At 39.5% G+C, this 24,864-nt stretch overlaps 1 protein-coding gene across 3 annotated transcripts in view; it reads right to left on the reverse strand.

Moving 5' to 3' along the window:
• Positions 1–7,342: 7,342 nt before the first annotated feature.
• Positions 7,343–24,864, reverse strand: part of NRK (Nik related kinase) — a 107,272-nt gene continuing 89,750 nt past the window's right edge. For 2 of the 3 annotated variants that reach the window (XM_075162333.1, XM_075162332.1), the window contains 5 exons: positions 24,598–24,698; positions 23,923–24,072; positions 20,504–20,663; positions 11,548–11,687; positions 7,343–10,704 (listed from right to left, as the gene is read on the reverse strand). In XM_075162333.1, coding sequence (XP_075018434.1) covers positions 10,621–10,704; positions 11,548–11,687; positions 20,504–20,663; positions 23,923–24,072; positions 24,598–24,698 — 635 coding nt within the window. In that variant the 3' untranslated portion in view covers positions 7,343–10,620. The remainder of the gene's footprint in view (positions 10,705–11,547; positions 11,688–20,503; positions 20,664–23,922; positions 24,073–24,597; positions 24,699–24,864) is intronic. The other variant, XR_012675580.1, reaches the window with a different exon arrangement.

Below are 24,864 nucleotides of genomic sequence, written 5' to 3' on the forward strand. Positions count from 1 at the left end.
CGGCGGGGCCGGCGGCGGGGAGAGCGGGCCTGGCTGAGGGGGGGCGTAAAGGAGGAAGCGGAGGCCCGGGGAGGCGGTGGGAGGAGCAGCCGCGGGGCCGCCGGCAATAAATAGCCGGGTAGCGGCGGAGAGAAGGGCTTTCCGAGGCGTTGGGTGGCATCCCCCCGCTTGTGGGTACCCCAGGGCTTGTTCCTGGGGCTGGCTGCTCGGTCGTTAGAAACCGAGCCTGGGGGCAACGGCAGGAAGGGCCGTTTGTCCATCTGCTCCGGTGCCGACCCGCTGCCCGCCCTCGTCTTCTCCGTGCGGTGCGGTGCGGTGCCGGGGGTGCCCCCAGCTCGTCTCGGTAGGGTACGGCAGGGCGGCTGGGCCTGCCCGCCTCCCGAGTAACGAAGAGGCTCTTTATTCCCTGCGTCCCGTTAGGGACTTTTTGCTGCACCTGTTCCCGATTCTGTTTTAATTTAACTGGATGCATAATACTCATGACTGCTTCTGCCTCAACACGAATGCATTCCTAGCTGCAACGGAAGCGTCTTGTGCTAGCTCGTAAAATGGTGTTTACCTTTTTTCATAGTTGCAGTGTGTTGGTGATAGTAATCATCCTGCTATTGAAGAAGTCTCTTCGGTCTTTCTCCTTTGCTGTTTCCAACAGCAATGGTTAAGTTTCCATCTATTAGGAGAAATTCTTACTAGTGGTCCCTAAGTGTGTGACTTTACTTTTTTATTTTATTATTGATTTTCATCCCACTGCTACTATCAAGATCATCCTGTTCTTCTTTATGATACTATGATCACTTATGATACTAGTGAAACTTCTGGGAATTAAGAACTTTGTATTTAATACTTTATTAGCTCTTGCTAATATATGTATTTTTTTCTATCAGAGGAAACATTAGGCTATAAAGCAGCAGGACAGTGAGGAGAGAGGGGTAAAGATAAAGAGGTGGGAAGAGGAAAAAGAGCAGTTTCCAATATTTATAGTGTCACTGGTTCAGATAGCCTTTGGAAATCCTGAAGACTAAAGTGGGGCTGCAGCTTAGGCAGAGCTGCTTCATGCGTTGGGCCAGAAACAGTTCTCTGAGCTCACAGCTTGGGAATGATTGTAAAGTATACTGCCTTTGCCACTGTGGAGCTTCAGGGAAATTGGAAAACCTGTTGCTTGAACCATTTAAAACAGACTGGAAAACAAGACAAGGGGGTATAAAAACCAAGCCTTTTCTGGCCTTTAGACTTCCCTAGGAATGGTATGAGTTTATGGATTTTATGTAACAGTGCGCTCTTTAGTGAGAAAATTTAAAACAAATCAGTCATTCTTGATGTTTATGTTGAAGCCAAAGGTATTGAGTAAACTTCAGCGTGGTGTCTTTTTTTTCCCGGTAAACACATGATCTGTTGTGTGGGCTGATAAAATGGCATTTATGATTTAAAAAAACGAACACAACTCAAATACCTTTTTACTGAGGTTGCACAGGTTGTGATTTCACATCACGTACAAGCCTTAACTGGGGAGCTGTGGTGTAGACTTTTTTCCAACTATTAAATGAATCTGTAGGTATAATGAGGAAATCTGTGGACTGTTCCCAGCTTCTCTCCATTTTTGTCTGTGGTCGTGATATGACTTGCAGAAGAAAAGTATTTTATTTATAGCAGAGGTAATTGTTACATCTGTTGTCAGGATTTTTAATTATTGTAAGTCACTGTGGTTTCAGTCATGAAAACTATGAAGCTGTAGCTTTTGTGGAGTGATAATGGGACTGATAGTAGAGTTAATACTTTATAACTTTGGATAAATTTGTATGCATTGCAGTTTCAGATACAAGATGGTTCCATCTCTCAGGAACTTAAGCTCCTGTTACCTTCTTTCTCACCAGCAGAGGTCTAGCTAACACACCAAGTTCAAAACTGGAAGAGGGTAAATCTCTTTTGCTGACGGCATGTCAACAGCACGTTTTAATGACTGGTTATGTCTGTGAGTTCCTCTAGATGTGATTTCCCGGCCTTGCCTGAGCAGTGGGATGGATGTGACTGTATTAGAAACTGGAAGTTCAGAAACACTTGGAGAATCAGTAATGAATGGCGATGAGCCATCAGCAGATGGCTGTATCAGAATAACGAAAACTAAGAGCTCAGTGTGTTACGTTGAGCCTGTTCCATCGGGGCATGTAAGAAGCTCATTGGAGACAATATGATTTTTCATATACCTACAACGAAGCGTGCTGAACTGTACCACTGTTGACCTGTGGTGAATCAATACATAGTCTCAAATTCTCAGACATAATTAGCAGCCAAGTATCAGTTTTTATGTACAATACACCTTTAGAAAAACAGCGTCAGTCTCTAGCAAGGCCAGTGAGGAATGGGCTGAGCTGAATAGGAGGACATTATTACATTCTGTTAAACATTGTATTTAATATATCTTGGAGAAATGAAAGGCACAAAAGAATAAAAGGTGATGCTGTAGATTTAAAAAAAATGTAGCTATTGTGCAAGATCATAAAGCTTACTGTAAAACACAGTTGTTTGCCACAAAGTGTTTTTAGGACAAAAATGGAAAAGCCTTTCTAATACATTTCACCATTATCTCCTAGGTGCTTTTGTTAAATCAACCTAGAAAATAACAGGAAGTGATTAAATAATGCTAAAATAACATTTGAGGTGATTACCCAGCATACATCCTCTTGCCCTTTAATCAGCTCTATGCACTTTGAAGAGCAGTTTAAGAAAGTGGTGGGCTATCAGCAGGAAGAGGTCTTACACTTTTATTATGTGGAACCACGATTTATTGCGCAGGTTTTAGAATCTATAGAAGTCTTTTATATAGATTGCAGGTTTGCTCATGTTTCATTTAATTTAACTTAAATGCAGCTGCCTAAACATGGAACTGAACTTGTAAGCTAGCTTTTATGACGGTCTTTGGAGAAACAATTTCATTGCAGAGCAATTTTGTACCATGAAACAAACTACTTTTAAATGTAAACCAAAGCTAAAATTCAAATGCCATTTCATTTGAGCTCCAATAGCAATAGATAATACAAAGCTATTTACACTTTGTTTGATATATTATGTAACTTGCGTTGTGTGTGTGTGTAGCTGTATTTTACTGCCTAGCTCTACTGTTTGGCAAATAGTTGTAAATTAAAGAAAGTATTTTAGTTTTTCGTATTATGAGACAAAACCCCAAATGTTTTCACTTTGGACTGTCATTGGTTTGTTTGCAAAAGTGTGTTTTGTGGTGGTGAGATATAAACTGTTTTATCTATGCCTTTAGGTGCAACATGGATAATACAACTTCATCAGTGCAATTCTACTGTCAAGTCACAGTAAGTTTGAAGGGCTCTTAAGGTGGGGCAGTTTCTGCCCGGGAGAGAGGAATTCTGTATGTTCTTTACTAGTGCCTGCTAACTCGTGCCTCCCCTTCCTGGCTTTTTCTTGGCTACTTGCAGATTCTATGGTTGCTTTCTTACATTGGATAAATTCTAGTGGTCATCACATCACATTATTGACTTTTGGCACCGATACGCTTTTGGGATCGATTTCGTGCAGCACCTTACAGAATGTACAACACAAAAAAGATGCAGACTTAAAGGTATGTAGGGCTGGAATGAAGTGTGTGTGTGGAGGAGGAGGGGACTAAGGAAATTATGTATTAGCTTGATCCTGGCTACTACCTTAAGGAAGGGCAAGTTGAGGCCTGGTCTTACCTGTTGATGTCAGAAAGTTGTTCTGGAGTCCAGTATCCACCTCTTCTGTGATTTTGTCAGAAGCTGTATCAGATGAATCGGTATACGGCTGGATGCTCCTGTGTCTCCAGGTGGGTTCAGTTTCTAGCAACTTGCAACCTTCTGTTTTCTTAATAGTATTTTAACTGAACAACTTGGGATGGGGAGCAGGAGAGGATCATGAGCAAGGATGATCAGAGAAAGACTAATTTTATTTTGTTGTAAATAAGTTGAGATTTACTTAGTAATCACACAAATGAGTGGCGTAGTTGGGCCCAGTTTGCTTTTCATTAGTCAACAGAATATTCCTATCTTTAAGGGTAGGATGAGATGACTACTTTTGATTGCTGGCACACCACTGATTAAATGGGTGTTGCTTGCCTACCTGCAGTCAATGCCAATGAGCGAGGGATGAGGGAGGAGATTTTAGTTACTAGCCCATGCAACAATTCCTCTGACATTCCTGAGAGCACCTGCCATGGGGATCAAGCTTAGTATATGTATCAGATAAAAATACAAATAATGTTTTAGTACTAGTCTAGACAGGGTAGATCAACCCTGTACTCGGCACTGGTGAGGCCACACCTCGAATACTGTGTTCAGTTTTGGGCCCCTCATTACAAGAAGGACATTGAGGTGCTGGAGCGTGTCCAGAGAAAGGCAACGAAGCTGGTGAAGGGTCTGGAGAACAAGTCCTATGAGGAGCAGCTAAGGGAACTGGGGTTGTTTAGCTTGGAAGAAAGAAGGTTGAGGAGAGACCTCATCGCGCTCTTACAACTACCTGAAAGGAGGTTGTAGCGAGGTGGGTGTTGGTCTCTTCTCCTAAGTAACAGCGATAGGACGAGAGGAAATGGCCTTAAGTTGCACCAGGGGAGGTTTAGATTGGACATTAGGAGAAATTTCTCTACTGAAAGAGTGGTCAGGCCTTGGAACAGGCTGCCCAGGGAAGTGGTTGAGTCACCAACCCTGGAGGTATTTAAAAGACGGGTAGATGGGGCGCTTAGGCACATGGTTTAGTGGTGTTGGTAGGGCATGGTGGTATTGGGTTGACGGTTGGACTCGATGATCTTAGAGATCTTTTCCAACCTTAATGATTCTATGATTCTAAGCCCCAAACGTAGTAAGTGCAGATTAGATTTGGAATTGCCTTTATTTGCTCTCATCTCTGGGCATTTTGTCCAGTTTTACTTTGCCTGCAGACTTCTATCAGGTGTCCCTTGTTCAGATTTCAGTAACTGCAGTTTCCTTTCTCACACCAGCTTTAGTGCTGTTTTTTGGCTGGGCTATGTGGTCTGAGCTCAGAATTGCAACTGCAGGAAAACTTCTTTCTATGACCCGGCCATTCAGGCTGGAGCAGCACGCTTGCTAGGAGTCTGGGAGATAGGCTCTTGTAAGAGGTTATATTGAGCATGTGTGAACATGCATTTTTACATTTTTAACTCGGCTGAAAATGGAGAAGTCTTAATGGGGATGGCAAATGAGCTTCTCTTTTCACAGGCTTGGTAAAAGGTACAAAGACCAGTTTACTGACCATTTCTCAAGTTCTGGTTACAGAAACTTTAGGAACCTCTTTATAGAAAAGCCTGCTAGTTTGCTTATCTGTCTCTTTTTTTGTGATGGGTGAAGTTTGTTTCCATCTTTTTGTAAGAACAAACATGGACAAGACAAATACTGTCCCTAGCATTTTTCCTGGAAACTGTAGAACCATCTTGGCTAAAGTTAAGGGGGGGAAAAAAATGAACTGGTAATAGTTAATACAGAAGATGGAAACTGTAGCCTGCTCTGAAAAATCTGACAACATTACAAGCAAGGGGAAAAACAGGGTCTTAAGAAGATCAGCACTTCTCACTGTACATGTTACCAACCTTTGGCAAGGTAACACACATCTACACTCACAAAACAATAAAGGATCCCCTCAAAAAGAGTAAACCCTTGGATCCTCACTTGCAGTTCTTTTCACATATATAGGGCCGAGTACAAGATTTTTCATGCTGGTTCTAGAAAACAATACTTTTTATTTCTTGGTAAGTTTTTTCCACAACATTAATGACATCTCCCAATCGACTAATAATGCATATATGAATCACTATACTTTTTTTTTATAGCAGAGCCATTGGTGCAGAATTGAATCACATGTGAAGCAGGAAGCCAGAATTCTTGCTCTTCTCTGCTTACTACAATTATTCCTGATTTTAAAGGAGGTAAGCAAATAAAAAGGAGAGAAAATCTCCTGTCCAACAGACAGAATTGTACTGGAACTCAAGCCTGCTATATTTCCTCTTGTGCTAGGGAGTGAAACTCATTTGAAATAACTGGTGTGGAATAACCCAGGTGTACAGTATTACTGAAGCTTAGAAATAACTTTTGGTGGAAAGAACAATAGTGACTGGCAAAACTAAGCTATCTACCCAATCAAGCAACCACGGTATCTTTAAAGTTATAATACAGATCTCACTCAATACATCAAATGCTGGAAACAACATGCTCTGCTAGCTTAAAAGAGATACAGTGTTGATGAAAGATACTCTTCATTTTGAAAAATAAAGAGAAATCTCGCCTCATGCCCTCACCCTTTCCAACTCCCAACACTGGCATAAATGGCAAATTTCCTAATTTTTAGTCTTAAGCTACAATGTGCTATCCCACCTCAACGTTATGTGTAGTAATAAATTTTATATGCGGCAATAAAGGCTGCATGAGCATACCTGAGAAAAAGTGAATTGGGCTAACCTGGCATTCAGGCTGATACACGTGCATAAAAGCCAGTTCTTGTAGTGTCAATGACTGCAAGCTGTCATTTCGCTCTAGTTCCACTGCCCTCATCCCACTGGGTATTTGTGTAAAGAGAAAGGCGTAAGCACAGAAACTCACTTGTGAAGCTCATTAGCAGCGCACACAGCACAGCGCCAACTGTCACCCTTACTAGCACTCTGCCTAGGTTGAACTCTCACACCGATACCTCAACAACTTTACCCGCTGCAAGGAAATATATTCGTTTTGTCTCTACAGGCAGGTGTAGATCTTTCCCTAGGGATACTGACTGGATTTAGAAAACAATAGCAAAGCTTTCTATGATTTTTACAATAGCTTATGCCAAGGTAACAGAATTTTACAAGCACAATACTAGTTTTGATTTTCAGAGTATTTTTTATTACTATTATTTCAGTTGTACAATTTCAACATTAGGGAACAATACATAATGTACAGTACATGGCTTGCGTTGTTCCCAGGTTTTAAAGTCATGTGTCAAGGTTCAGGCTGCAGAATAGAGGTCACCATTCCTAAAATGAAAGCAGGCACATACAATACTATCTTGCTGCAGTATTAGCGCAATCTTGTTTGGCAAATATAACATTAGGAGCACCACCTCCCATTAGGATACTGCATGTACCAAAGGATTACTGACATGGATCCTTACTGTTCTGCCCTTCTGCCCCTATAGCATTTGTTCACATCATAGTGACATCACGAGAAAAACACATTGTTAAGCAGTTCACTCCTTGGTTTTAAAAGTTAATGAAAGGGTACGGCTACAGAAACACCTCACAAAATGAAACTACAAATCTGACACACATTTTGCATAGTTAAATTTATGTCAGGATAAACTTGGGTCTCTGGACTTCCCCCCCCCCCCCTCCAGCCTTTGAACTTTTGCTTTGAGCTGAACAGTTACTCAGAACACTCTCTCATTCGGTGTTCAGACCACCCGGTCACTCCAGATAGATACCTTTCCATTTCTTTGGTTACTTTCTTTTCCTTAACATCTCTTAACCTTTTTTTATTCCTCCTACAGCAATACACTGTTCCAGACATCCACTCCCATCCCTTTGGCTACTCCTGTTTATTTTCTTCAGCTTTTCCCTCCTCTTCAGTCACTTCCACTCTCTTCTGTTACTCTTCTCAACATCTCTTGGCTCTTTCTCATCTTCAACCATTCTGATTTTCTCTTGTTAAAGAGAAAATGCCACAGTCTTCTCCTTGTTGCATCCAGTTGCTATTGCTACTTGCAATACCGCTTCTAAATCCTTTAAAAGCATTCACCTCTAAGGGCCTCATTCCTTCCACATTTACATATGGATGTAACCCCAATAATTCCAATGGTTTTACATGCAAAGTGACAGATGAAAGTCCAACCCACTGCCTTGAATCATAGCTGGAAAGAAAAGAGAGCTAATAGAAGGAAACAGAATGAAAAATTAAAATCTCAATGTAATAGTGCACCTTCCCTCTCTTGAACTTGCTTTTTTTTTTTTTCCCTCTTGGTATGGAGCTAAACGTCTTTCTAGTGTGTCAACTTACTGTCACACTTTTCTGTTACAACAATATTAAACAAATTTGAACACATTTGCTTCTTTAATCTGTTGATATGGGTTGTTCTAAATTCCCACTGTTCACTGCTAAATTCTTTTTAACTAGTGCCTAGCATCAGGAAAAATCTGCCTCCTACCTGTTGACACCAAAATGGGAGAGGGAAAAAATTCACATGCATCCCATGTAATGCAGAGGGTGCTGAGATAAGCACGCTTTAAAAAATATTATAGGGCAGCCTGGATCACTGATTGCTTATAGCACGAGCAGTTTTGCAAGCAATTTTTGCACATCTACTGGGTACAAAAATGAAAGCTGTTCTTTCTTCACAGTCTCTAAGACTTTATTTTAAGTCAAAAGCAAGTAAGTTGTATTTCTGATTGTCTGCAAATTATTTTTTGCCTGTAATTGTAACTTTCATCTCTGTTTCTGTAACGGGTTTGGGTTTGTTTGGTTTGGAGGTTTTTTTTTTGGTGAAAGTTGAACAAAACAAGCCCCGTGTTCAGTAGCATAGGAAGCCAAGCCATGATTTGCTCATTTGCCCCCGTCCTAGCACTGGCAACAGGTAGGAACGTTACTACAAGTAGACGGAGACCTCCTGTTTTCACAAGCTCCAACCGAGCACAGTATACCATTCAGATTTCAAGTCTGCACACAAGCCGATGACTTGCATACATTAAGAACCACTTTGAGTATTTAACTGCACATATTTTTAGTATGGCCTTAGGCTTATTTTTCTGTAAGTTAAAACATTTGGAAGGAAAATACCTCATAAAAAACACTCCACATTTTGAGATAAGCCAGTACTCGTGAAAAGTGCTAGGTTAATAACTTTGGAAAGCGCAGTCCTCCACATAGCCAAAGAACATAGATAGCAACAGTGTAGGGCATCTCTGATCTGCCTGCAGCAGTTGAGGTGCCAACAGGGGGAAGTGGGGGGAGGGTGATTAGCCCCTAGTTTGATTCTCTGCTGACATATACAAGGATACCAGTTCTGGAGCTGGTGGTTGCAATCTAAGCACCTGTCAGTCACAGCATGACTGCTAATACTAACTTAACCTGACACACAGAACAAAACAGCTACCAGTTTCAACAACTTTATTTTTCCCCTTCTTAGTCAACTTTGAACCATCAGTCTTGAGGTAGACGACCAGATATTCCAACCCACTTCCCCTGCACCTTTCAGTATCACATATTTCAAGTAAAAAATATCAGTTTTCAAACACTGTAGCTAGCGATTTCACTTTTGCCTACAGCATCATCCATATGTATCATGTCTGGAATGAGCTCTTTTGTATTACATTTGATGCTTTACATTTCCAAAGCACATCCAAAAATCAGCTAAATGAGGATTGCATTAAACCCTAAATTTAATCATAGTATATGATTATATATAGTATATATATATATATTATATCTGTATAGTTTTATGGCCAAGTTACAAGCCCCTGAGAACAGAGTTTATGCAGAAACACTGGCACCAATAACACTAGTGGATGCAGCTTTATTTAGAAGTAATTAGCATAGAAAGCACCTGAAATTATTTATATTTTCTATTTATAATAGATTAACTCTTTGGATATTTTCATAACTATATTAAGAATACATTTGTTAATCTTAACATCCATTGTGGAAAGATTATATTTACACACAAATACATGAAGATTTGATGCTGAAAGAGCAAGAAGGGAAGAAAAGAAGGTGCCTGATCCTGTGCCCTTATATACATGGGTAGTGCCTTTAAATCAACTCATATGAGTGTGGGTCCTGTGTTTGGATAGAAGTTACAGGTTCAGGTTCCATAATGCTTTATGCATATATGATTTTGACAGACTACTATTTAAACTATTTTTACAAATACATTCTACAGTAACTGTGTCTACGGGCTCAGGCATCCAGCCCTGAGAGAAACATGAAGTCTGTCCCCTGCATTTTGTAAAATCTACCAGATAGGGCACACGTCTAGAAGTAGCTGCTTTTACAACTCTGTAGTGAAATGCACCTCTCTACCTAGCACAGGATACGATCCCTCAAGCATCCCAAACTGCATTAGGCCCCATCATGAACAGTTGCTATTTCACTGATTATAAGACTTGGACAAGTGAGTCTTTGTGAAACAGTAACAGCTTGCTTAAAATGCAAAACAAGCCAAAACCCAATTCAAAATAAAGTAGACTCCAATTTGTCACCCAATTTGTTTGTGTTTTTATATCTACCTACATATGTTGCTGTCCAAAAAAGAAAGAGACTTCAGTTCAAGATAACAACGTTACATCATCTGTGAAAATGAAACTGTACACTTTTCAGAATACAGGAGTTTCTTATATTGGCTACATTCTTCATTAAAGTTGTTCTCTCCTAACACTGTGAATACAATCTTGGTTTGCAACATATTTTAGAAGACAAACTAAACATGTTTGCAATACTTTGACAAGAAAATGGAATTCTTTCCAAGCTGAAAGAATATGAATTTAGTTAAGTTAATAATGACACAATTTTTTATACGTAAAAAGTGCAAATTTGTCTATATTACCTCCAAGCATTTTATACTGCTACCTAACAGGGAATTTCAAAGCATCCTTCATTTTGATGTGATTTACCAGTTGAATAGTACATTTTGACCGAGAGTCATAAAGTATATTTGACTGCTGCCTCCTGACTGTACAGATGCAAAGAACACCTTGAAAGGGGGAAAAAAAAAAGATATGCTACTGTCAGTTTACATTTATGAGAATATTTTTAGCCATACAGGAAATCTGAGAGAATGCCACAGTCCCAAATACAAAGGTGTGTATATATATATATCACAATTCAATTTTAATCCTATGAGAAACTTTTTAAAGTGAAACTGTGCTTGTGGTACAACTGGGATATATATTTTAGTATATTTCTTTTCCTATTTGGAAAGACTCAAGACAACATTTTAAAATAATTAATCTAAACAGTTTTGGGGCCCCAGTTTTCGAAACATGTCAGTGGGACTAAGCAGGTTTCACAGAACATTTATCAAGAACTGCTATATGCAAGAAATCATACTTGATTATCCATACTCTAGTGCCTGCAATATCTCAAATTAATTAGAGTGCTGGGTTTTGTTTCCATGATGGCTGCTCTGAATTGCCTGTAATTTCAGTAGCCCAGGAGAGGCAGTCCTGTAGTTGGCCGTTATCAGGGCTGGCTCACTAGCCCTCCCCACTACACCTGTTGTGCTGGAGTCTGGCCAGTTAGCAATGTCTGTGTTTGTTACCACCTCTGATATCAGTTAAGGCTGGGTGGAATAGGAGTTATAACAGAGCTGGCTGAAGTAGGGTGGTGTGAAAGTGCGGCATATCCATAGTGAGTGCTTTGTGGGGTCAGTGACTACATTTGCTTTGAATGGGGAAGTTATACTAAGGTAAGAAATAACCGATGTAAAAACAAAGTTACAAAAATTAACTGTAGTTAATTAGTGTAGTTAAAATTAGAGTCATAGTCAACTATTACTCATTTTTGCTAAATCACCACACTCTAGTCATCTCTGTACCTTGTCATTTCTTTCACATAGGAATTTTAGCTTCTGTGCTTTCTTGTGCATAAATACTCCTTCCAGATTTCCTGTTTCCACAGAGCGTAGTTCAATTGCCTTCTCTCCCCAGCCCATGACCTGATTAGATTGAAGGTAAGCTAAAAGGGAAAAAAAAAAAGAAAAAAAAAGATTTGATAGTATTTAACAGCTGAAAGACTGATTCTTGCCTCATTTATGTCAATATGGATCTGAAGCATTTCTCTTTGATAACAATATATTCTGAATTATTTGTATTTTAAGTTTATACAAAAAGCCTTGGGAACAGTAACTAAATTTCAGTTTCTCCTCTCAGACTTATTTTGGACTCTAGATGTAAATCTTAAGTGTGCTATTATTGTATATTTTAGAATCACAAAAGGTTGGAGGAAACCTCTGAAGGGCATCTTGTTAACCCCTACCCCCAAAGCAGGGCCAAATTAGACAAGGTTACTCCAAACCTTGTCCAGACATGTTTTGATGGATATTTCACAACCTCTCTGAGCCCCTGCTGCAATGCATCACTACTTTCAAGGTTAGAAATTTCTTCCTAATACCTAATTGGAATTTCTCTTGGTGCAACTAGTGCCCATTTTGCCTCTCATCCTTTCACTGTATATGTCCAAGAAAAGTTTTAACTGTCTTCTCTATACCCTCCCATTCGGAAGTTGGGTTTGTATTTAGTACGGAGTTCAGCTTAGCCTGAAACCTAAATTCTTTTGAAAATCAGATTATGGCATGATTAATTTGGTGTCCTTAGCTACTGTCTTCCCATCACTGGTTACATGCAGTATCTCCAAAACCAAAAGAAGGTACTTTAGCACTGTGGAAGCTTACTGTGTTACTCCTTTTGAATCTGGCAATTAGATGAGAAATCGGAATAGTGATGAAGGAGTTAACAGCACAGATTTCAAGTCAGGCACAGTTTCAGTGAAAGCCCTCTGATTAGTGCATGTATGGGCTTCCAAGGTAAAAACACATTAGTTATGCTCCATTGATAGACAATGCTCAGAAATTGTTCTTTTTGCTCAACTATGAATTGTCATCTCATTAGTCCAAGAATTCTGGTGCTCTGAAATGATGTAGAGGCAATGTGTGCATTTGACTGGTTTTTAGCTTCAGTGGACAGTGCTTGCCTGCCCTACATTATTAGTAGCAACATTAGAGCAATGTTTGTTCCTTAAAACCTTCCACATTGATTTAGATTTTTGTCTAAAAATCAAACTTTTAATACACACCGATACAGGAAGCAACAGCCTTGCGATCCTAGTTTAGAAGGACAGCAGAAAATAAAGGCAATATGCCTGAGTGACTGTATATCCTTCTCCTAGCAGCTGTTGATTTAATATTAACTTGGAATCCTTGCTTTATAATTCTTGTCAGAACAAATGTATGAAAATTATACCTCCTTGGAAATATGTGTGATTTGGCTACGATGTTGTGATTTTAGTTCCCTCAAAGTCTATGAATTTCCCCTAAATTTGTTTAGTATACTTTCCTTTCAGTTATTCTTTGTGCACACTGAAGGCTTCCCTACCACTAGAGCTGAGAGCAAGAAAATTCTTTCCCAGTATCCCAGTCATGTGGAAAGAGGAAGAAACCATCCTGTTTGAAAGGCAAAACAACAGTGAGCAACTGAGGATAAGTGGGAGAAGAAAAGGGAGAGGTATTTTCTAAAAATCAAACACCTGAAATCAATACATTTTTAAATCTTTTCTTTATGCTTCAGTTCCTAGGCTGTACCACAGGGCACTGCTGCTGTAGGCTGCGAGGAAGACTGTCATTAACATTTCTGAATCACCGCAGCAGTAGCATGATGAGCACCAGGGCAGCATCCATGCAATGTGCAGTTAGTATCTAAAAAGGTAGGCCCGGACCACACATAAAGCGAAGAAGATAAAAAATCATACAATACTCAGACATTTGCTATTTTTTGTAACATTAACCTTTTCAAACTTTGTTTTTGAACACAACAGAGACAGAGGCACACTGTGGTTCTGGGGGGTGGGACAGCGAGGCAGGTGCGTACATATAAACAGCATGAAAGCATTCTATGGCTACACTATTTAGTATAGGTCACACAGGTCCAGCAACAAAGACCTAATCCACTCGTAACTCTCCTTATCTTTTCCACTACATGAAACCTGCACTCAAGTTGTCAATACGCTATGTCTGTATCAGCTGTATCTGCCTTTGGCAGATTTCAATTCGAAAATTGAATTGCACCTCTCAGTAACAGCTTAATTGGGCTTTGTTGCAACCTCTAGGTGATCCGGAATAGAAAGCCCTGGATGACTAGAGCGCTACTGATATGTTCAGAAGAGACCTGATCTCCAAGCAGTATTACCGTAGAAATATAATAAAACAGATACACCAGTTCAGCAACTGATGCTCTGCTGGCCGGCCAAGATACTGAGAATTTGTCGACTGACAATGACAAATTTCAGTTGAAGTACAAGTAGCACAAAAATTCTTGTAGCAGAATCAAAAAGTTCTTTCTCAAATTGTATCTGTGGAATAACCTGCCAACAAAAAGGCCCCATTATACCATTTGTGGGGTTGTCCAGTTAGAAGGATTTATCTATACGTGGAAATTAATTTGGAGGATAGCAGGCTGTGAATTCAAAGGTCAGTACTGAGTCTTGATAATCTTCCCATGTGGGAGCACTTACAAATGTTTCATGTGAAATGAATTGAGAGCTGATTAGATACTCAGAATAAAGTTGTCTTATTCTGGAACAAAAGCTCCTATACCATGAGCAGTTATTTTGAGTTCACTTTCCACCTCAACAAGCTTTAGATAAAAATATCTTGTGCTTCCAGCTGGCAACATATAATGGTGTTTATATTACACACAATGCAAGATTGTACTGGTTTCTAGCAACCCTAGACTTAGACAGCCAGTCTGGTCCTTTGGACAGTAGCTCAGCAGAAAAGGCATATACTGACTCGGACTGATGTGCCAATATTGCTTAACGTACTAAAACAAAATTATTCAGAGTTACCTGAAGCTCCCCTGCTTCACCCAGATTACCACATATCTTAAAAGACGTAGAGTTGTACATGACCTGTGGTTCTTGTTACACCATTTACACCAGCATTACTCCCTCGACATCAAAGAATATATGCTATAAAGTTAGTATAGCAAAGTGAGCTCAAAATCAGTTTCTTAACATCGTGAAAGCATTAGCAACGCTCTAAACTTGGGGCGAGACTTGGTATTTCCTGTTTACACTGTGTATTAGCATTAAGTTGAGTAAAGCTCCCATTCAGGGAAGTGACTGCTTCAAGGGGAAATGGTTGAGGGAGATAGGAAAGGTGAAAGAAATTACTGAGCCATATTGGATCCATTAACTTCTATGAAGTGTCACTGACATGAGCTAATGATCTCAGTCACACACCAGCAGCATGCTCACAGTCTGCATGAGACAAGTGCACTTGGTACCACAGAACCCAGGTACTGCTACAATCTCACTTCCCTTCTTAACCTTTCTTTTCTTTTTTAAACTCTTTCCCTTCAAAAATCCCTTTTCTGATCTCATGTACTGAATTTGGCTCACTGCCCTAAGCAGTTATTCCCAATTGACCTCTGCATGAGAGCAGAATCAGGCCAGCTTTTAGCAAAATATTGTAAAACTGGGCTTTTCTGATTAGTGTTACAGAAATAGGGCAGGAAAGGACCTTAATGCACCTTCTCTTCCGTCTGTATCTCTGTGCCACATCAGTATCACTTCTGACAGTTGTTTGTCTAACCTGACCTTAAAGACCTGACGGAGACTCCAAAAATTCCCCAGGCAACTCACTCCAGATAAACCAAGAAGTTCGAAATGAACAAACTGAACATGAATTAAGAGTCTGACCCACTTTTGCGTGCCCGAGTCATGATATCAAACTCCATTTCACAGGGTAAAAGAGAGTGTACGCTGAATTCCTTTTTGGAGATAGTCAGTATGTACATAGGTGAAATTCAGTGCAAAAAAAGCTACTGAATTTTGCTTTTGTATACATGTTTGAGAAAATTGCTTCAGGCAAGTATGCAGCTGGGCACGAACATAAAAAGGACAATATCCAGTGATGACTTCACTGACAGTAAAAGATACCAGCTATTAGAGACCATACAGATCTTAAAACTGAGAACACTTCTACAGAACCCTTCTTTGGCCCTTCAGTCAAACCCAGTATGCTCTATGAAATCACGACTTTTATTGGTTCCCCACTCTTTGGGGAAAGCATGTTTATTTATGGGGAATGGAAATAACCCACAGAGATACCAACAGTGTCCTGTGATGTAGCAAAGCTTGTTCCCACTGAAACCCAGCCACAAGCTCTCCAGTGATGCTGCTGATCACTGATTAGGGATTAGGGACTTGCATGTACTCTGTCTGTTGCCCATGCTTTAAAACTTACTGCCCCCAAAGTTAAGCAATTTTGGGTAGGAAAACTGAGGAAGGAAGGAGTCAGTAACTTCTCTTGTGCAATTCTGCTATTATTTATGTTACCTGGATAGAAGTGGGTATTTTTCTTCCTCCAGTCACAGCTGTGGAGAACTTTTACTAAATGAGAGAGGCTAGAGAGTCAAAATCAAGAAGGAAAAAAAAACTTAAGGCTGAATAAAGTCGTAAATGGACAAATTAAGAAATTGGCCGTGGGAGGCAGGTGTTTTTCTGCTGTATGTTTTGGTTAGATTGCACGGGACAAAGGGCTAACACATACAGTTCCCTAACCACCCCAAGCAAGCTAGGAATAAATTTATGACTAAATCTTTTTTTTTACCCCTAAACACATATGTTTCTCTGCATCTCTGTTCCAAAGCTTCTCTGCTCCCAGTTTTGCTCACTCCTTTGTAATCCAGTAGAACTGATAACCCAACCCAGAAATGTATCTGGGGTGACAGTTTGCTTGTTTGAAGGATTTTTGCTGTTTCCTGGGGAAAAAGTGCACAGGAGATCTGACCAACCAGAATCATTCAGATACGAGCAGGCATTTTCTGTGCATGAGCTGGACAGCAACTGTTTCAAGACCTGGTGAGTATGTTGATCGAGCACTGAGGCAGTAATTCAACCACCTTTTGCTAATGCCGTCTGTTTCTCTACCTAACATCCTTTTTGCTTCTAATATGTACACGGCAAAGGAAACAAGGACTTTTATTGGTTCACCACTCGGGGAATATCCAGTTTTGTGCCAAGCCTCTAATACTACATACTGTAAATAATTCATTACTCACACAAAAGGGCAAAAGTGCTCACAAATCTTATTAACTTGATGTTTCTTAAACCCTTTTTTAATCCTGTTTTATAGAAAGAAAATATTACAGCTATATTTGTATTTAGCCCTACATATGTGAAATATCTTTCAGATTAAACATACACAGAGTACTTCTACAATTTTAATTTCCCACAGGATTTGAGTTTCCTTTCTCCGATTTCTTATTAACAGATCGGTCACAGAGGTCCCAACTTAAAGACTATGAGAGTAAGCTATATTTAGATTCCCTGCCCTAAATCCATCAATTATAATACAAACGATTTTTTTTTTCGTAGTCAAGATATTCTCACCAACTACAAAAGTTTTCTTTCAAAATAATTGTTTAAAGAAATCAAGACGTGAGCAAAGGATTACTAGAGAGCGCCCTGAGGTCAACCCAAGACCCTTCTATCTCTGAAACACAGAGTGAGAATCTTGAGATAAGCTCATACAGGCTTTAGGAGGTCTGAAATGGGCCTGGAAATTACAGGAAAATGGGATCTCTCATGAAACTTTCAAGTTCCCCCTAAGTTTGGCCATGCAAATAACACAGTTATTCACACTTCTCTCATAATAGTTAATGTTTTTGTCTCAAGCCAAGAATTTCAAAGGATCAAGAAAATTAATAGGAGCTAGTGGGAAACAATTATTAAAATAATAGTTAACAGAACTCTTCGTTTAAAGTTTGAGTGTGTGTTGTGGGTTAATTTGTTTTTAGTGGAAATGTGATTCCAATCAGAAGTCAAATTAATCTTGTACCACATCACAAAGATTAACAATTTCTGTTCCAAAGAAATCCTTTTCTGAGATACCAGAAGTGCTGCAGCAGCAGCAGAAACACAAGGGTTCTCAGGCTAATATATTGGAAAATTTTCAAATGACAACTGAGAGGGGCTGTTTGGAGACTGCCACCCTTCAGCTGTGGAATCTGCAGAAGTATAAACAACGAAAGAGACGGATGGATGGAGACAGACACCTCTCCTTCCAGAGAAAACCTACAGTCTTGCTTTCTGAGCGCCGGGAGAAGGTCGACAAAGAGCTACCCGATTTACTTGGCTCTCGTAACCTTACCATCCAAAACATTTCATCTAACTCGCCCTCTGCTTCCTCAGCAGGATGTTTCATGACACCTGTCCTCGCTACCTGTCCCTGGATGGGCACCACCTTCCCATCTGGTGGTGCCCATTTCTCTAGACTGACTACAGAGAAAATCTATTCACAGAGAGATGACTCCTAATCTCTATATAGTAAAATTCACCAGACGGGATGCCACCCTCAGAAGCATCTTCTCCATCCTCTTCCTATTTAACTGCCCTAAAATACTGTAACAAAAATGCTTAGGCAATTTTGTACTGATAGCTTTCCATGCAAATGATTATCGTAGTGCTGTGCTGAAGAACAGGAGAAATAGCTGCATGGGCACGTGGAAAGGCAAATGTCCAAATGGCATTCCTTCTATTGAGATGTAATCAACCTTGAGAAATTGAGAATATCATACCTAGCCGGACGTATACCAAAGGATGTTTTAAATTAGAGTAATTAGCTAGCACAAAAGATCACATTTTCAGCTGGTCCAAAGTGGTGAACCTTTACTCACTTCAATGCCAGCTGGGTACGTGCAAGGAAATTTTTACTGAAGTTAAGGCAGTGCGATTTTCAGGCTACAAGAATGCTTTACAAACCTCTCCCTCATATCTGTAGGTTTGATGATTCGGTACTTTCAGCAACATTAGGAAGAAGGACTTAAGCTCTCTCTGATCCACTTCTGAGGCATTCCTGCAAACTCTATCTAGATTAAGTGAAAAAGCTTTGAGAGCAATCAGTGCCCAGTGACACAAACTGCAAATTTCCAAGTAGGAGTCGTACATCTACGCGACCCTTCTTGCAATATCCCCCTTCCTAAAGCAGGATGTAAGAAAGCCCTTTATTCCTTCTCTATCATCCATCTTTAAAACACACTAGCTAGTAACAGTGACTCTTTAGGACATAGCATATACTAAGAATAATACAACTAGAAAAGCCTAGTGTTACAAATGTTACAAATAACATCCATGATTTAAAAAGTATTAAGCATGAGATTAGGGTTAATCTCTGGCAAGACACTTATATAAATGCAGCTGATTTTAAAATTGTTTCTTCACCAGGCAGGAAAAAGGAGTTCTAACCGATGAAGGACATGTGGGAAAACAAAGGAGAGTTTAAATATTTATGAAAACCATATATCATATATGCACACCAGAAGGTGGGTAAGACATTACAGTTTAAAGAAAACGTTCATGTTAAGCAAGCTTGCTACTTTTAGTACGGCCTAAGGAAGCACGTCCCATAACGACATGCTTCTTGAAAGCTTCTGTCTCCTTCAGATAGCATTCATCAGTGCAGCTTCTAATTACGTTCAATATTTCTCATTAGAACTCTTCTTACCCTGGCTGAGTAATTGCTTTTTGATTATTGATTATTTCTTATGGTGTTTCTAACATTAGTTCAGAAGGGACGTAAAATTTCAAAATATCAAAGACCATTAGATATTCCTATGAAAAATGGAGAATTTACTTGATACATTTTAATTACGCCCTGTAGCTCTGCATATGGGCTGAAAATTGGAGATAGGGCTATTCAATGAAGCAAAGGAAAGACTATATAGTTAGCTTATAACCTTATACCTGGGTTTTTTTGAAGCAGTTTTGTTGCTGAATTTTATTGAACCAGTGCAAAAAATAAGTTGTCTTGTAGCGATTTGTGTTCCAGAGGTGGGCTTCTTGCCCTCAGTACTGTTGAAAACCCTCTACAAATGTCAAACCTGGCATTTACTCAAGGGTGTTATTCTACTGATTTTAATGGACTTTTCCTAAAACTAGCCGGCTAGAAGTGAAAGGAGAAAGGTGAACATCCTCGATTTTTCACTGTGGCATCCAGTTTCTGCCAAGCTAATATGCTTTTGTACAATCTAAGTGTCTTGGGCTTTTTTTGTTTGTTGGTATGTTTGTTTTAAGATGCAGAAGAAGAGGAGTGAGCCAGAAAAGAAATTAAAAGCAACAAATAATAAAAACAAAAATCTGCCTGTGTTGTTCTTGGTTTTCCCCACACTGTTAACTTGAAGCCCTCTAGGGAAGGTGAAACAAACAGCTGTCCTGGCTACAATACAATCAGAATCTCCTCCTACAAAGCCAATTGCAAGCACAGAGAGATTGGGAATCTATTAGAAATACCCTGGGCTGGCAGCACTGTGAATTTAAAGTGATAAAATTAAGGGGCCATTTGACAGCAGTTACAGACCTCTTCAGTAACTGACGTCCCTATAGCTGTGAATTTTTACATAAAACGCTATGGGCTATGAACAATCAAAGTAGGAAGCAAAAGCACCTTTTTTCCCTCTGTAATTCACGTAATTCTCTCTGTGAAAACCGGTGGTAAGCTGCATCCTCAGTGAAGTTTGGCTGTATAGTCAAGGTATGATGCAATGAACAGTGTGACAAGAATACAAACTATGATCCAAATGTGAAGACCCTGTTGCAATCATTGGCTGTCTTAACACAAACATACATAAATCTGTTGACTCTTTACACATCTGGTTTGCTCAGAAGTTGCTTTATGTGCCATACAACCACTTTCATATGGATACAAACCTCATAAAGAAGTCAGGCTTCATGCAGCAGAATCTTATATTTAATAAAGTGCTATTTTTCATACATACCTACAGATGCTGGCATTTCTCCCCACTGCAAAACAGTCTCCTTTGTGAAATGCCCATATATATCAATGTAGATGCCTTCATCTTCATAGGTGAGTAAAAGCTCCATTCCGCTGGTATTCGGGAGGATGATAATGGCATGTGGGCGAATAGTCCCCTGGATCTAGAATAATATTTTACTAAGATTTATATCAGAAAATGGACTGCAATTTCAGTGACTACATCAATCTAACTAGCTTGGCAGAGCAATAAAGAGAACTAGCTCATGGCTCATGGAAAGTGAAAGAAATGCCTGTTTTCAGAAAGGCTGTGTAGTGTGCTAGCTAGCCTCCGAAACAGGCTTTCTCTCCTCCTCCCCCCTTTGAATACGACAGTAGGTTTGCAAACAAATCAACGTTCAATATTTCACTTTATATTTACCAGTATTAATTGGTCAAGAAGCCATGGAGCCACTGAGACACAATAATATTTACTTACTCACTCACAAAACACTTGCATTACATAAATAGAAGAAAGGTGAAATAAATTTGAATTCACAATTATTTCAGAAGATGGAGGAAGGACAAAAGCTTCCACATTCCAGGAAATCAGTGCTTTCACTTTCCATGATATTTCCCTATCCCCACTCACAAGCTAAAACCTGTAAATTTAACAATATTTACAGCAAGTTGAAAAGTTACCTGGACCTTTCAAATACAAGCCACTCTCTGTCCTTCCCTTCCCACATCCTTAACTAAGAATAGTTCCGCATTTAAATGCTGTTCAGCACACATTTTCTGCATGCCACAGGAACAGTGCATTTCACTCACACAAATTATTTTAACAGCTGTTCAATGCACTAGAATCTCTCCCAGAAGCCAACATGTCCCAAATGAAAAGAAGTCTTAAGTATACAACCATGAAGGTGGGGTTTTATGAAAGCGTTTTTGAAAGAAAAAGAGGACAGCCTTAAAAAACAATAACAAAGCATTTCCTTGTTTAAAGCACTCCTCAAAACAGGATGCTAAATAGTAAATTAAACCACTACGATTAATATTTTTATAGGAAGCATATAACTGGGGTTTCTACATCATTTTCACAAGCCAGCAACACACAGATCTTTTTTTCTTCAAGCACATACATTTATGCACACCGTAAGGGCACAATGAACAGTAAAAGAAGCACTGAAGCTGTACTTGCCAAACTGAATACACTCAGGCCAACCACTTGACTCCGTGCCTCCGCAACAACTATCCGTAACACTAGAACGGGTATCCAGAGTCGCAGAGCAATTTTAATGCGTTGCCTTGGTACTCGCATGAGCGATCGAAGCAGGTAAGAGATGAAGAAAGAGGTGGGGAACCAGGAAAAGAGGCTACCAGAAAGCAAGAGTATCTGAAGTCAGCCTGTTAAAGTCTGGTCTGTTGCCACCACAAAGCTCCTTGGGAGAATCATCCAATTCTAGCAGATGCTCTTTAAAATAATAAAATACCGAAAAAGATAGAGCCACTGTAGCAGCAGATTTATTTCAGGTCTAAGAATCTAAAGGGAAAATATATTTTTAGTACATGCTAACTTTTGGCTGAAGAGCACACACAAATGGAGTCTGTCTTAAAGGTGCCCCACATATTCAGGACAGTCACCTGGGAAATCTCTCTCATCAGGTACGTAATTATATTTGCAGCCTGTTGAAAAACTAAGCCTCTAAGAAGGTTCACTTTTTTCTTTGCCCTTCGTATCTTGGGCAATTATGCTAATGATCTTTTTGAGGAGTCATTATTCACCTTGCTTAGCAACCAGCTTCCAGGGATGGTATGCAGGCGCCATGCTTAGATTGATAAACTGACGTGAATTTGTCGTAGTTGCCTGGTTAACAAAGCTACTAATTGGCAGATTAAAATAAACCCTCTAACAAAACAAATATTAAGTCCCTTAAAAAAACCCAACACAGAAATAAACAGTACGAGCTTTTAGCAGGCGATTCAACAGTTTGTTCCGAACAGGTAGAAAAGTTATTTTTTAATTAAGAGAAGTTTATAAACTGAACAGCCATCCTCAAACATTGTGTCCATCAGAAACACAGGTCTGACACAATTTGAAGGCTGTCACTTGTTCAGGGCAGCAGAGTGATCAAGTGGCTTGCACGGGAGGCGTGGGTTTTCATTTGGTTTGAAAACGTGGGGCTGAGAGTGGAGAAAAAGAAGTTAAAAAATAAAAGGGTTCAAGGCACAGGCTGCAACATGCAGATCTGGGATGAGATTTCTTCAAACTCTGGGACACATTGCCTTGGGATACAAGGAGGCCCTGGCACCCGGATGAGCTACCCCTCTGCCCCTACGGACCTCTGTTGACTTCAGGGAGGTTTTCAAGTTTCCTTGCCAGGAGCCTCCCATCAGACCAGAGCCATGGGAACCTGCTAGTTTTCTGGACTTAAGCCCCCAAGTTTCTCTGGCTTTTGGGACTCACAGCTTTGAAAAGAACTATCTAGAACAGCCAAAAATAAGCAAACAAACAAACAAAAAGATTAAAACCATAGCACAGACTTCATGTTGGACAGCCCCATGCCAGTCATTCACTTCTGCAGGGGAATTCCTTTGCTGTTATATGAGTTTAAGCAGGAATTTAGTGATCACCATCACCTCAATGAACAGATGCACAATGCAATACGTACACATCAACCTGAAATCAGCATCTTCATGCCAACTTCTTGACAATTTAATGAGAAAATCCTGAGGAAAATGTAAAAATTCTTTTGAATTTAAGGACTGATTTCACGGGCAACTGAACGGTAAGAAGATCAGCAAATTTATTTAGTCGGGAAGTTGGGTTTCTGCAAAGTCATCGCATTTTGCACACAGAGCCTGGATCTGTAATCATGTGAAACAAATGCAACTTTGTTCCATGGTGAAGAAACTGTGATTATTCATGGGTGCCCATGTATACCTGGCTCCTCTAGCTGCAGGTACTCATTGGTGCAAGGGTCACATGCTTGCAGTGGATCAAGATTAAAATATGTTGCAACAGTCTTTGTAATCCAGGCCAAATTTCAGCTCAATTCAGTGATAATTTAATCAGCTTGTTAGCAAGAGTGAAAAGCACAGTGGCAGATGGTAAAAGTCACCTAAATTCATGTAGATATTATTGTGTCTTTGATTGCTTAAGAAGTCCTAAACTTCCAGGATAAATCAATTAAAAATAGTACTGTCCATACAACAGGCTTTCTGACATTAAATCGTTAAAACTGATATTCTAAATGTGATAAAAGCCTTTTAACAGAACTTCAGTGTTATAAAAGCATGTGAAAAGTGGTTTTCTATTAGCTGGCATACAATAATTATTCTCTTACCCAGTCTTTTGAAATACAGCACAACTCTTAACCTGCTCATCATCACCATACAGCCCAAAAAACAGAGGCATTTATGTAATTTTTTGGAGTATCTTACGTGTGTTGGAAGGTACAGGTCATACACAGATCCAGAGTCCACATCAATAGCATGAAAGCCTACTAGAGAGCCATATATGACTTTTAATCTTTGCCCATTTTCAACAGTCAGGTCAACTGACAGTGGTTTGTGATGAAGTGAGGTAAAGGACTGGAAAAAGAAAAATACACCATGTAACACAATAAAGCTCACATATATGATCTTAAGAATTTTCAAAACTCAAAAGTTAGACAGCTATTTTTGTTAAATAGTACGTTACATTTAAGGAGCTAAGTATCCATCATCCACTGAGCTGCAAGGACAGCTGGGTAATTCACCTGTGTTTTGAAAAAAATCCAGATTCTAGAAACGGACTAGGCAAAAATTAGGCTGAGTACCATTCATGTTCAATTTCCTCCTCTTTTGAGGGAATTAGCATCAACTTTGTGAACTCAAATGTACATTTTGGCACAGCACTGAAACAAGTTATTCACATCTAACAGAATCGTGAGCGACAGTTTTATGCCTGCCATCTCCAATGTATGTCAAATGAGCTACATTTTCTTTAAAAGAATACTCATTTTATCTTTAACTAGAATTAAATGTTATACAAAGCAACAAAAAGCAAAAGCAAAGAGCAGATGAGAGACAGTGAGAGACCGCGATACATCTGAACCAAAGTGAAGTTTTACTTACCTTAAAAGCCATGAATTTGTGATAAGGCTTTGGAGCCCAAGCATAAACCTCCACTGAGTTTTTCAAAGCAATTACAAGGAATTTGATTCTCTCATATTTTACTGTAATACAAGAAGAACAATTCCTTAGGTACCAGGCAGACACTTTAATCAAAGACCATCTCATCACATGAAATAATTTCAATGGACTACTTGTAGAGGTAAACATTATCCAGCAAGGGAGACTAATGAATTCTGGACATCAATGTTTAATATCACCAGTGACAAT

The sequence above is a fragment of the Calonectris borealis genome, chromosome 13 (assembly GCF_964195595.1).
Source record: "Calonectris borealis chromosome 13, bCalBor7.hap1.2, whole genome shotgun sequence".
Lineage (NCBI taxonomy): Eukaryota > Metazoa > Chordata > Aves > Procellariiformes > Procellariidae > Calonectris > Calonectris borealis.